General features: G+C 42.6%; 1 protein-coding gene across 1 annotated transcript; it reads left to right on the forward strand.

Annotated features, from left to right (window-relative positions):
- The first annotated feature begins 1,172 nt into the window (after positions 1-1,172).
- On the forward strand, positions 1,173-7,738 carry bcl10.L (BCL10, immune signaling adaptor L homeolog). Its single transcript, XM_018258142.2, has 3 exons — positions 1,173-1,425; positions 4,804-5,092; positions 6,779-7,738. The coding sequence occupies exons 1-3, from the start codon at positions 1,366-1,368 to the stop codon at positions 7,144-7,146; spliced, it is 717 nt and encodes a 238-aa protein (XP_018113631.1). The 5' UTR covers positions 1,173-1,365; the 3' UTR covers positions 7,147-7,738.
- Positions 7,739-14,670: the final 6,932 nt, after the last annotated feature.

The raw sequence follows: 14,670 nt of genomic DNA on the forward strand, positions 1-14,670 counted from the left end.
AAATCTGAAGTTGCGCCCAGGAAGGCGAAATGAAGCGAAGTTGCACTATTGTTAATTCATCAAGCAAAGCGAAGTTACGCTAGCGATGCCTAATTTGCATATGGCGCCAAGTTATAGTACAAAGGACGTATCTGTAGCAGCAAATACATTACACTACACAAGCCTGGGAAAGCTTCATAAAATAAAATAGAGTTGTTATTTTGCCCTATACATGTGCCCACTCTATAGTTTAGGTGCCATATGTTATGGGGGGGGAAGGAGGGTCCCACCAAAAAAATTGACGATCTTTTTCAGCCTATCACCCTTAAAAAAGTAAAAGACGCCAGCGTTTTTTGGGACTTAGAAAAAATTTCAACTTTTTTTGAAGCGAGTCCTATCTACTCTATTGCACTTCGCCTGGTCTGAGGTGACGAAGGCAAGTCTGGCGCAAGAGGTAACGATCAGTAAAATCTGCAAAGTAGTGAATTAGCGTAGTTATGTCCCTTCGCCATAGCACAACTTCGTCTGTCGTAAGGGTGCGAAGTAGCGCTAGAGTAGGTCCACTTCGCTAGCGAATTTACACCAGCATCCGTTAGTAAATCGGCAAAGTGGCAAAATGACTAGGGATGAGCGAACAAAGTTTTTTTGACGCCCATAGACTTTAATGGGCGTCAGCGACATTTCACCGGCGGCGAGTTTTTGTCGAAACGAAACGGGTCAAATTCGCCCATCCCTAAAAATGACGTCACGCTGGCAAATTTTCGTTAGCGTTAGCCACTTCACCCTTCAGTAAATTTGCCCACAGAGTCCATTTTAAGCAAATACAGTAATTCTAATTTTTCAAAATGATTTCCTTTTTCCTCTTTAATAATAAAGCAGTATCTTGTACTTGATCCTTTCCAAGCTACAAAACTCCATACTTGTGGCAAAACAATTCTATTGGGATTTTTAACTGAAAAAAAAACCTTATTCTGAAAGCCCCAGGTCCCAAGATATCATGTTAAGACTCGTGCAGTATTATGAATGAGAAGCAACACTGCTATTTACTGCCAGTCTGCTAATCCCATTCTTTGCATTCCTCTGTATCACAAGAGAAGCGTAACCCCAGACACACATGTACTACTAGAAGCAACTGCGGCCAGTAAGAAGAGAGCAGGATATGTAAGAGGGCACGTCACTAGTAAATACAAGGAAGTATAGACTCAAATTCTATTGGCAGCTTCACAGGAAGAACAAACAACTTCACAGTTTCTGAACACTTTAACCTTCGTGAATGCATTTCCGGGGCTTTTGCTGAAAATACCTGTTTACCTCAGTAAAGGTGCCTGTGTTAACTCTCTGAAGTTGCTTGCCACTATCCAGCTTAGCAGGGGCTCCAGGACAGGGATGACAGAAATGAACACATTCAAACTCACTGATGATGAGATGGCTGAAGTTAAAAAAGATGTAAGTACAACTGTGTCGTACACTCAGAGCAGGAAGTTACTGGTATCGAAACAAAATATTTCTACTTCCTTTTACCATTAGTGGAATGACTGTATTCACCTGAAGCCATGTGTCCTTTTATTTCCCATTACAGATTATAGAGTTATGCCATGATATATGACTGTAACCCAAAAACCAGTGATTAGATATTCCCTTTAACATGGAATACGCATATAGAACATATAATCACAGTCGTAAGTACACAATGTTAGCTTGTTTTTTTATACCTATACCTTACTTATTTTAGGTACATCAGAAAGCTTTAAAAATCTTTAGAATCATAGGGGGAAACTGGATCATAAAAGTATTTGTTTCTTAGCCCAGGTGAAACTGGATAATACAAGTATTTGTTTCTTAGCCCAGGTCAGAACAGTAGCCATTTTAAAGAGGGTGTCTTACTACTGGCCTCTGCTCAGCAAAGTGATATTATTGCACAATATTCTCCCATATTCTTCCATATGAAAAACAGCCCATCTGCTCCTATCTTCAGTCTTCTGTGTCTGCACCTGGAGCCACTGCGTCAGCTCAGGTAGAGAGACACACAAGATGAATTTTGGCTGCAAAATGCTTGTTTGCAATTCTGCTTCTTGTATCTGCACTTGTGCTGACACAAGCTCCAGGTGCAGACACAGATGACTGAAGTTAGCTGTGTAGGGCTGTTCTCAGCCTGTGTTTATACAGAGGCCAAGAAACAGCCCTGTCTGATATAAGACATACAATATGAATTCGGCAGACTCAGGGAAAGAGGGTAACATTTTTGATTTGGGGATCAATAGAAGTAACTGCCATATAACAGACCCTACAGGGAAGCCTGGGGTAGTTTCCCCTCCTTGGCTACTTACAACTCAGCTAGTAAAGGGCCTGTTGATATATAAAAAATAAGCCTCTGTACAGCTAAACAGAGACATAACCCCCTATGTAGTTTGGGAGCGCCCCTGTAGATTTGTGGGGAGGAGTGCGGCATGTTGTGGTTATGCCACTGATGGTCCTGCAATTCTAGTAACATATCTATACTTTCCCAGATTTGTATTGAAGGATTCCCTAGTAAATTGTGTTTTTGTCAACATTCCAATAAAGCCAATCATGCTAGTGAATTTATTACCTTGGTGTCCTAGGCTATGGTCATGCAACGTACAGGCCGCTCACTCTGGCAAATATGGGATACTGACATTCCTACGTATAGGTACCATTTAGTTTAAAGTTTTTTTAAGTGTGATACTAAAATGCAAGCATAAAATGCTCTCAAGCATAGACCAATCCGTCAGAAGGCTGAGAACCCCTCATAGTCCCTCCATAAAACAAAATAGAATAAATAGCGCAGAGAGCAGACACCAGTCTTGCATTAATAATGAGAGAATCTCATATCATGTGCATTGGAGGAATGTTATTTATACACAAAGCTTTGTCCTCAAACGTTCTGCTCATGATATATTTACCCTTTATATTTAGTTTATATTTAGTGATACTGCATATACTGCAGTTGTCTGCAGGGTTTTAGCTTTTATGCCTAGCTTTTGCCATATAAAAAATAAAGTCTAATGCACACCACTGTATTAAATCTTAAACACATCGCATTGTATTTATTACCAGTGCCCGTTCCGTACATTTCTTATACAGAAAGGTAAGAGGTGGTTGGAGAATGGTGGCAAATAATATACACAATATATTATGCATATTACTATGGTTAGGGATGAGGCTCTGCATAGGAAAAGTACAGGTTTATAGAAGACAACAATGAATTAATAGAACTAAACAAAAAAGTATTCTTGGCTGCAGAACAGTGGAACAGTGGCCAGTTGGGGAACTATCTGCGAGACATTTGTATGTTCTCCCTTTTTCAGGATGGGTTTCTCCTGTGTACTCTAGTTTTTTCCCCATGCTCCAAAAACATACAGGTTGGCAACAGACACTGCAGATTTTAGGCTAATATTGTCTACATAAAGTTATATTGATGAGGTGCGACAAATCTTATCATTCCCACAAAATTGTCCCAACAGTCAATCGCACAGGTTTCAAAATTTTTGCCGTGAAACAATGAAATCTCCTCACAGACCATTTTCCATGAATGGGTGAATCATTTATTCAAAAGCTTAGCTGATAAAATTGTTTGCAGAGTGGTATTAAAATATGCCATTTAGATCAAATAAAGTAGTAAAAGAACAGATCAAACTATGTTCTGCCCCTGACAGCAATCGTACGAAAGTTATGTCCGACAAAAGCTAGTGACAGTCTCCCACTGATATCATCAGATCAGCAATACATGCAGAAATATTATCATTAGCCAACAGAAATTTTCTAACCTGTCCGATCACCATCTCATGAAAAATTGTCGGGACACTCCACACACAGCCGGAAAATCGTACGAAATGTAGATTCGTATGATCAAATCTTTGCGTCTATGGTCAACTTGAGGCAACCAGTTAGCTGTCTAGATACCCTCCAGTAGAAATGTTCAAGGAGTAGAATACTAGCTTGAATTCCTATTCTTACTGTGGTCCCTTCACTTTTAAGCCAATAACAGCTACCTCCAGGTATAAATCCTAAAGCTGGCCATAGACGTGCAGATTATAGCCTATGTCAGATGAACCATTGTCCATGGCAGTCTTCCAACCTGCAACTAACCATTCAGATTAATATAAAGTAGCCAATACAACAAATCACACGATGTTCAGGCCATTCGTACAAACAATTGTACGAAAGTTATGTCCGAGAAATAGTAGTGACAATCTTCCATTTATATTGTCACATAGGTAATACATGCAGAGATCTTATCGGTAGCCGATATAAATCTTTTTTTACCTGTCCGAACGACTGAACGACCAATCGCTATGGTAAGAAAAATGTTGGGACACTCAAGACATTGTCAGAAAATCGTACGAATCTTTGTTTCGTATAGTGGTATCTTTGCTTATAACCTCGTTCACTGGGTCCCTGTTTATCAACTTCTCTAAGGGTATAGTCCTCTTAGGGCTGAACTCTTTACTGGGACCTTGTTGAACCCAGATTCTACCTCAGCAGACATCTACCTCAGTCAGAAGGTGATAACCAGAGTTTGCCTTTCATTGGTCAAATTCCAAACTTTAACAAAATCGACAATCTAATTGTAAAAGATTTTGTTTACAAAAAAAAACAAGTATCATTTTGTGTTGATTTGTATTTCCAGAATGTTGATAACACATAATGATAAAAATGTAATTTCATTCCAGATTTTTCCCTAGACTTAAATAGTGTTTTCATAGAATAAACCATGATATACTGTAAGTTTTTCTCTTCAAATTAAACTGGGTCCAAGGTTTCAAGTGCAAAGCGTCACCCAATCGTTCTTTTTTTTCCCTCCAGGCTATTGAATCTTTGCGGCCCTACCTCTGTGAAAAGATTATTGCAGAAAGACATTTTGATTACCTGAGATCAAAAAAGATATTAAACAAAGATGACGCCGAAGAAATTTTGTGCCAAGCAACAAGTCGCCGAAGAGCAGGAGATTTGTTAGATCGGTTAGCCAAAAATCCAAAGGGTCTAGATGCTTTAATTGAATCAATACGACTACAAGAAACACAGGATTTCCTGATAGATAAAATACTTGATGAAGTACTTAGAGTCAAAAACAAAAAACTGGAATCATGTAGAGGTAAAGATACTCTTCCTCAGACTATGTTTATTCAGAAAGTATGTTAGAAATGGATATATGAAAATAAATTATGTGTGTGTATCTATATAATATCATCAAAAAAGTACTGCACTCAACAGGCTCAGTAACTTAATCTATCTATCTATTTCAAATATACAGTATTATGTGTTTGTATATCTATATTTATATAATATATATTTTAAACATACGTCACAGACATTATACATCATTGGCATCACTCAATACACCATCTGAGGTGCCTATAATATTCACACAAAATATGTACAGTTTTACCAGGAGTTAGTTACACTTCCAGAAACATTCACACAAGGTGAGTCATGGGAGCAAATTGGGCAAAACCATGCCAGACAAAACCACAGACTACTTTAAAGTTCCTGCGTTTATTGCACTCTACAGCAAACATTATACAACACCCACCTTCCTTTTAAATTAATTTTAAAAATAACTTGTACAGTCCCCTTAAACAGATATTCCCATGGGGGACGTGCAATATTCAGCTAATATAACCACATAGCCGTCTCAATGCATTTAATGGTTACCTATACTTTCAAATACTTCAAATGGACTTCACTGAACAAATTGAAGTCACTTGATAAAATCCCCCAGTGACCTACAGTATGATCAATGCATGGTCTGGGCAGTGGGGAACAAGGGCCCAAACTAGGAGTAGATGGCCAAAGAGGTACATGTCTAGATGCCCCTCCACCATGCCCTAGCAACATGCCTCTTCTGCCTACCCCTAGTTCCAGGCCTATGAGTATGGTGAAGTGGCTGCAAACTTTGTAATCTAGACCTTTTCCCCTTCCCTTCTTTGACTTTCTATCTAACTTTGCTCATCAAATGATTACATGTCTCTCAAAAGGTGATCCACTTCTTTTCCAATGACAACACATTAATTGCAACTATTACAGCGCAAATGCACAGACAATGCAGTGCTAATTCTGCTATTCTTACCAAATCTGTCTGTATATGTAGTCTGTAGCAAAATTAATTTCACTGACCCCCTAGGCCTATCCAATCATCTGCCTAAGGGCTCAACGTCTGCATCCGCCTGTTTTGACCACTCATGACCTACCTAAACAAGTGGATCTTCACATGTATTGCCAGCTACAGGTCAATCTGCAATTAGTAATGAAGCCCAGCACACAAAAATGGCACTGTGACAGCTATTTTATAGTGCCATTCCACAACTATAGTATTTCTAAAATGGTGCAATAATTTAACTGTCACATTGGCATTTTCATCATTTTGGGCCTAGATACTGGATAGTATTCAATTTATTCCATTAAAATAACATAAATATGAATTCCATTTCTGTACTGTTAAAATTTATTGTTGAATATTAAAAACAGTACATCCCCAGGCTGATAAAGTGCCTCTAGCCCAATACCAAGGGTCTACAGTATTAAAAAAAACATTTTGGCCATTTGGGCACAATGCTGAGTGACATAATATACCGATAAGCAGCTACAGTTCAGCATCATTATTATATATGATAGCACATTTGCATCCAAGTGATGTGATTGTAGGGGCTGGCTACACTAATGACTAATGATTGCTGCTGCTTGATAGTAACTAAACTTTTACATAGTTTCAGGTAGCATTGAAGTATTTAAGCATTTCATCCTTTTTTGATATTATTGTTTACTTCACTTTACCTTCTAGGTTGCAGTTTAAGCACTTATGAGTCAACACTAAATGGATCATCTCGTGAATTTTTAACACAATATACATTGGATGATAAGCTTTTGGTACCTGAAACTGAATCTACATTTCTTTATCATCCTGAAGGGGAATCAAGTCTTCCTATCCTTTTAAATGCTTCACAGACATCAATAAACAGGTCTCTTTTAGATAAGGCAAATACAAAGAACAGCAGGCAAAGTGGTTTCATCTGCTCTAAGCTTCCCAAACCTGGAGAGCCTGGTGCCCCATCTTTGCCTGCAGCCCTTCCATGTGAAAATGATGATGTCTTAGCAAACTCTTCTATTGACGATCAGTTTTTACCTTTGAGGTCCAGTTCCTTTTGCTGAAGCATGATACTGACCATGGCATACATCACACTGATGGACATTATCACAGAATGATTCTTGCAGATGCTATTACTTAAGAACATCAATTCTGGGAAATGTAACAATCTGGACTTTGAAGAAATTGTCACTGGATAGACCAAGATAATGTTGTAAATAATATGTATTGCTGAACTGCAGTCCATACTTAAAGCTTTGACTTATAAAAATTATACCACTATAATCAATATATAGTTCTCTGAAAGGTGTGGGTATGTTTATAAATCTGCCTGCTTCGCAAAAAAATCTTACAGTTACTAAGTGATTGATAAATACAATAGTACTGGTCTTGCTGGATATATAAAGATATATTTAAAGGGATAGTAACACCAAAACAAAATTATTTAAATACTGTATAATGTATTTCTGTATCACTGTGATTTTATTAGCATTGTGCTTGCTTCAGAAGTTGTTATATAATGTATTTGATATAAATAAGCTCCATTGTATCACTGTAGGCAGCCACTGTATTGTCCCCTATGCATTGCACAGAACAGATAAGCTATTTACAGTATAGTGGTTTTTGTACTTTATGCTAATAAAAGAGTTAAAATGCTATTGTATCTTTACAAAGATAGAGCATGAAAAAACATCTAAAGTTCTGTGCTGCTGTCAGTTAAAGGACTAACCTATAATATATTGCATATATATATATATATATAGAGAGAGAGAAAGAGAGAGAGAGAGAGAGAGAGAGAGAGAGAGAGAGAGAGAGAGAGAGAGAGAGATATTATATTACAATACAAGGGTGATTAGAAATTAATTCAGATTATTATTACATGGCAGCTCAAAGTAATAATCAGCCCTGTAGCATCAGCTTTTATGACATGTGAACCTTATTTTCTGCTTGATGATTTGTGACAGCCTCTAAGCTTAGCTTCTCAGCAGCTGCCCAGAGCACACCGAGCATGTGCAGTGTCATTGACACTTCTAACACAATCCAAGATAGTAACCCCCTAAAATTATGTAAGTATGTTCAATTTAGCCGTTACTGCTGACAGCATACTTGAATACATTTATGCAGAGTGGTGCTACATAAAATTTGTGTGCCATGTTGTCTTAAATATACTCTGTACAGGGCTGTTAGTATGTGTAATGGATTCTAACTCACCTTCCAAAGATGGCGTCCAAGATGGCGACCTCCTGCTTCACCGCATGGTTCCTGATGGGCGCAGCTCCATGGTGTCATCGTCTTCCTGCTCCCGGATTGGCCGCCGGCGACGGAATGGACGCCGGTGTCAGAATGGGCGCCGGCGTCAGGACGTCAGCGTGGGGACGCTGGCGTCTGCGTCTGACGCAAGCGCGTCAGCGTCTGACGCCAGTGCGTCAACTTTGGCGCCAAACTCAGAGACTACTTAAACCTCTCTCCCCTTCCAGTCCTTGCCCAACTATAGGTTCCTGTTCGTCTGTTCCTGGGTGTGATATATTGCTTTTGATTCTTGTGTACCGACTCTTGCCTGTTATTACGATTCCTGTTGTCTGCTGCCTGGTCTGATCTATTTGCCTGTACCTTGACGATTCTTTTGATAAACCCGCTTGTACCTCGAACTTGGTTTGGTCTCCTCTTTGGTCTACACTATTACTGCGCCTTCGGGCCCGTTACAGTATAGTTGGGCCATAGACCCTTTGGAGGAGACTCATGCTTCGCCTGATTTTGGTGAAACCATTCGAGCTTTGGCCTCCCGAATTGACTCTTATGAAGTACTCCAGTCTCACTTTGGTCAGGCCATTGGCGCAGTCCTGGAGAAAGTGTCTACCTTGACTCCCGTGGCACCAGTCGCTGTACCTGCAACCCCGCTCCAAGTCTCCGAGCCTCGCATCCCCGCACCTCCTCTCTACAGTGGTGATCCTGACGCTTGCAGAGGGTTCATTATCCAATGTGAGATCCAATTTGCCCTGCTGCCAGGTCAGTTTGTCTCGGAGCAAGCCAAAGTGGGTTATGTTATCTCTCGTCTGCAGGGAAAGGCCCTAGAATGGGCATCACCCTTTTGGGAAAAGAAGGATCCTCTGATCGATAATGCCTGTACCTTTCTCCATGAGTTCCGGACGGTGTTTGATGCTCCTGGACGAGCCATAGCTTCTTCGGCTCGGTTGTTCCAGCTCCAGCAAGGCTCCCGCTCGGTTTCGGAGTATGCCATTGAGTTTCGCACCCTGGTAGCGGAGACGTCGTGTAACAATGATGGTTACCATGCTGCCTTCTACAACGGCCTGGCTATAAGAATAAAGAACGACCTCATATCCCGGGAAATTCCTCCCCGTTGGGAAGAGTTGGTCGCCTTGGCCGTGAAGGTCGATACTCACCAGAGGGAGTTCCAGGTCGAGCTAGACCGTGTGCTTTCTAAGAGGAACCCTCGTTTCCAGCCTATCCTGGCCCCCCGCTTCCAGAGACCTCTGCTCAACAATCCTGCTTACTTCTCGCCCTCTCCACCTCCTGTGGCTTCTGCTTCTTCCTCTCCTACATCTGCTGAGGAATCGATGCAGATTGGACGGGCCCGTCTTTCCGAACAGGAGAAGTACCGGAGAAAGGCGGCGGGATTATGTCTCTACTGCGGGGGCAAAGCTCACTCCATCCTCGAGTGTCCTGTGAAGCCTGAAAAACGCCAATACCTCGGTAAGTTTGGAGAGACTTACCTGGGTGGAGTTTGTCCTTCTCCCCGACCGTCTGGTCATCGTTTCCTACTCCCGGCACAGATCCAGTCTGGCTCCCGGAGGATCCCGGTTCAAGCCTTCGTAGATTCTGGTGCTGCCGGGAATTTCATGGACAAGACTTTTGCCAGCCGACATGCTGTTCCTCTTCTTCCTCTGGCTATTCCTCTGCGAGCTCTGGCAATTGATGATCGTCCGCTGTCTTCTGCCTTCATTTCACAGACCACCTCGGAACTTTCACTCAAAGTGGGCACCCTGCATTTGGAGAGACTGTCCTTTCTTCTTATTGATTGCCCTTCTACCCCTATTGTTCTGGGTCTTCCATGGTTATGCACCCATAACCCAGTCATTGATTGGTCTTCTTCACAAGTTGCCCGTTGGAGTCCACATTGCCAACAGAACTGTTTACCTGCTGTGCCCATTGTCAAAGTTTCCTCTGTGTCTTCTAAGCCCTCTCTTCCAGTTGTATATCAATCCTTTTCGGATGTCTTCAATAAGGGCTCCGCTGAGACTCTTCCTCCCCATCGACCCTACGACTGCCCAGTTGAACTCCTGCCTGGTTCCATGCCTCCTCGTGGCCGCACCTATCCTCTGTCTCCTTCTGAAACAGCAGCCATGAAAACCTACATTCAGGAGAATCTTCAGAGAGGGTTCATTCGTCCCTCATCGTCTCCTGCTGGAGCAGGTTTTTTCTTTGTCGAAAAGAAGGATGGCAGTCTGCGGCCCTGCATCGACTATAGAGGGCTGAATAAAATCACTATCAAAAAACGTTACCCTCTCCCCTTAATCTCTGAACTTTTCGATCAGTTGAGAGGCGCTAATCTCTTCACCAAACTTGATCTTCGGGGCGCCTACAACCTCATTCGGATCCGAGAGGGCGATGAATGGAAGACCGCTTTCAATACTCGTGACGGGCATTATGAGTACCTTGTAATGCCATTTGGTCTATGTAATGCCCCTGCGGTTTTCCAGGAGTTTGTAAATGACGTTTTCAGAGATTTGTTGGGGCAATGTGTAGTCGTTTACCTGGATGATATCCTCATTTTCTCCAAAGATCTTCAGGAACACCGTTGTCAGGTGAAGGAAGTCCTTCTTCGTCTTAGAAAGAATAATCTCTTCGCCAAGTTGGAGAAGTGTTCTTTCGAGGTGCCCTCCATCCCTTTCCTTGGGTATATAATCTCACAACAGGGGTTCAAGATGGATCCAGCCAAGGTTACTGCAATTCTTGATTGGCCTCTACCCACCAGCGTCAAGGCTATTCAAAGGTTTATTGGCTTTGCCAATTATTATAGGCAGTTCATTAAAGGCTTTTCCTCCAAGATTTCTTCTATTCTTGCTCTCATCCGCAAAGGGGGCAAACCTCAGCACTGGCCCCCTCTAGCTGTGGAAGCCTTTGAAACATTGAAAGAGGCCTTTTCCTCTGCACCAATTCTGAGACACCCCGAACCTCTTCTGCCCTTTTTCCTTGAAGTGGACGCCTCTGATGTGGGAGCTGGAGCTGTTTTATCTCAAAGGTCTTCTTCGGATGGGAAGTTACATCCGTGTGCATTCTTCTCCAAAAAATTCTCTTCTTCCGAGCAGAATTATGACGTTGGGAATCGTGAACTGCTCGCGGTCAAATTGGCCCTGGAGGAGTGGAGGCATCTACTTGAGGGATCTTCTATTCCTGTGACCATCTTTACAGACCACAAGAACCTTGAATTTATCCAGTCCCTGAAACGTTTAAATCCTCGTCAAGCCAGATGGTCTTTATTTTTCTCCCGTTTTAATTTTATCATCACCTTTCGTCCTGGCTCAAGAAATAGAAAGGCTGATGCGCTGTCCAGAAGTTTTGTTCCCGAGATTTCTTATTCTGAAGATCCCGAACCTATAGTGCCTCCTTCCAAGATTGTTGCTGCCTTGTTTCCCTCCTTGGCTTCTGAACTTCTTTCTGCCCAGGCCTCTGCTCCTGATAACATTCCCTTGGGGGTTGCTTTTGTTCCACCTGAGTGTCGCCAGGCCATCCTATCTCAAACTCACAATTCCAAACAAGCTGGTCACCCGGGGATTGAGAAGACCACTGAACTCCTGTCACGCTTGGTGTGGTGGCCATCGATGAGAAAGGACGTGAAAGATTTTATTTCTTCCTGTGCTACCTGTGCTGTCTCTAAAGCTAGTCATTCTTCTCCCAAGGGTCTTCTCCTGCCGTTGCCCATCCCTTCTCGCCCTTGGACTCATGTGGCAATGGATTTCATTGTCGATCTGCCCTTATCCTCCGGCCACACTGTGATCTGGGTGGTGATCGACAGATTTAGTAAGATGGCCCATTTTACTCCACTTCGGAAATTGCCTTCTGCCTCTGAACTTTCTGAACTTTTTATTAAACACATTTTTCGCCTCCATGGTTTTCCTGCTGAGATTGTTTCTGATCGGGGTTCTCAATTTATATCCAAGTTCTGGAGGTCGCTATGCAAGGCCCTTAATATTTCTCTCCAATTTTCCTCTGCTTACCACCCACAATCCAATGGTGCTGCTGAGCGGGTCAACCAGGCTTTGGAGCAGTTTCTGCGCTGTCATGTGTCTCTGTGCCAGGACGATTGGTCGGATCTTCTTCCTTGGGCTGAGTTCGCTCACAATAATGCGCTGCATTCTTCTTCCCTAAAGTCTCCCTTCTTCTGTGTTTATGGTCGGAATCCGTTGGCCTTTCCTCAAGATCTTCTTCTTACCAACGTTCCTGCGGCCAACGACCAAGCTGCTCACATGTTGGCTATCTGGGAGGCCACTGCCACTAATTTGGAGAAGAGTTCCCTGGCTCAGAAGAGGTTTGCCGATAAGAGAAGAGTTCCTGCCCCTCCATATTCTCCTGGTGACAAAGTTTTTCTTTCTACTCGTAATATTCGTCTGAAAATTCCCACTCCCAAACTTGGTCCTAAATTCATCGGCCCTTATCCTGTCGTCGAAGTCATCAACCCTGTGGCGGTCCGCCTTCAACTTCCTCCGGAGATGCGGATTCCAAATGTCTTTCATGTCTCCTTACTTAAGCCTGCTGTGTCTTGTCCTTCTTCTTCTTCCCCAGCTCCTGTCCTGGTTGATGGTCACCAGGAATTCGAAGTCAAGAGGATTTTGGACTCCCGTTTTTCCAGGGGTACTCTTCAGTATCTCATTGAGTGGAAAGGGTTCGGTCCGGAGGAGTGCTCCTGGGTGAGGAACTCGGACGTCCATGCGCCTGCCTTGGTCCGTAAGTTCCATAGACTTTTCCCTTCTTCTCCTAGTCTCGGTGGTCCTGAGGCCCCCCCTAAGGAGGGGGGTACTGTAATGGATTCTAACTCACCTTCCAAAGATGGCGTCCAAGATGGCGACCCCCTGCTTCACCGCATGGTTCCTGATGGGCGCAGCTCCATGGTGTCATCGTCTTCCTGCTCCCGGATTGGCCGCCGGCGACGGAATGGACGCCGGCGTCAGAATGGGCGCCGGCGTCAGGACGTCAGCGTGGGGACGCTGGCGTCTGCGTCTGACGCAAGCGCGTCAGCGTCTGACGCCAGTGCGTCAACTTTGGCGCCAAACTCAGAGACTACTTAAACCTCTCTCCCCTTCCAGTCCTTGCCCAACTATAGGTTCCTGTTCGTCTGTTCCTGGGTGTGATATATTGCTTTTGATTCTTGTGTACCGACTCTTGCCTGTTATTACGATTCCTGTTGTCTGCTGCCTGGTCTGATCTATTTGCCTGTGCCTTGACGATTCTTTTGATAAACCCGCTTGTACCTCGAACTTGGTTTGGTCTCCTCTTTGGTCTACACTATTACTGCGCCTTCGGGCCCGTTACAGTATGAAGCCAATAGTCCAGAAAACTCCTTTCTGCTTCAAAGCAAACAAGAGAGAGGGCTTCCTTCCATGTACAGACCATTGTGAGCAAACCCCTAAACTACTGTGTCTCTAGAAAAATCAAAGGTTTAGCTATACTACATTATATATATATACTCTTTAATAAGCGCTATTACTTAACTTTTAATTAGAAATGTTCTGATTAAAATGCCTAGATGTTATGTTAATATAGCTTTTTATCCTACAATTTTTTTTATAGATTTATATTTTCTACTGGGAAAATAGAAAATAGAGCTGTTACAGTGGCATAACTATAGAGGAAGCGCCTCTACAGCAGCTCTCTTTCCTGAATACAATATGGGCCCCTGCAGCAAGTAAAAGTGTGCTTGCAGCAACACGCTCGCAATCAACGTGCTTGCGGCAATGCATCCAAACCAGCGCACTTGCGTCAATCCGTCCAAACTAGCACACTCACATCAGTGCGTTCATGTGCATGGGGCCGGGAAAGATGCTGCACGCATGGGCCCCTCTGAAGTTTTTTCATGGGGGGCAGTGCCAGCTTGGTATGCTGCTGAGCTGTAATATATCTTTGCTAATATGCACTAAGTCAAGTTACGCATAGCAACCAATCAGCAAGTAGCATTACCCAGTTTGACTGGGTAATTCAACCTGGTGCAAACACTGTATCTTTTATTACATTATCCCTCTATGCTGGTGCTATAGTTAATAATGTGCTCAATTTAACTGACACACCAGCTGAATTATCTGGTTTTAGCAATGTTATAAAAATGTATTGATATTTGCATTAATTAACGAACAATTAATTCCATTGTTTGTTACGAATTGATCCATAGAGCTCATAATTATAATGTATTTATTATTAATGCTCCTTCTAGTGGTATCTTAAGCCTTCTATCATTGCCAGAGCTGAAGTGGAATGGTCCAGTTTTTAGTCTATATTTATAATTATCTCTTAATTCTTCCTTGCTGTGGTTCTATATCTGGAAATATATTCTTGTGAACTGCAAATTCATACACTTT

Source organism: Xenopus laevis, chromosome 4L (genome assembly GCF_017654675.1).
Source record: "Xenopus laevis strain J_2021 chromosome 4L, Xenopus_laevis_v10.1, whole genome shotgun sequence".
Classification (NCBI taxonomy): Eukaryota; Metazoa; Chordata; class Amphibia; order Anura; family Pipidae; genus Xenopus; species Xenopus laevis.

What these genes read in the sequence shown, in the direction of transcription:
- bcl10.L (XM_018258142.2), top strand. Translation starts at nt 1,366, where the DNA reads ATGACAGAAATGAACACATTCAAACTCACTGATGATGAGATGGCTGAA. An exon ending in TGGCTGAAGTTAAAAAAGAT is followed by an intron (nt 1,426 to 4,803) that starts GTAAGTACAACT and finishes TTTTCCCTCCAG; the next exon opens with GCTATTGAATCTTTGCGGCC. An exon ending in AAAACTGGAATCATGTAGAG is followed by an intron (nt 5,093 to 6,778) that starts GTAAAGATACTC and finishes TTTACCTTCTAG; the next exon opens with GTTGCAGTTTAAGCACTTAT.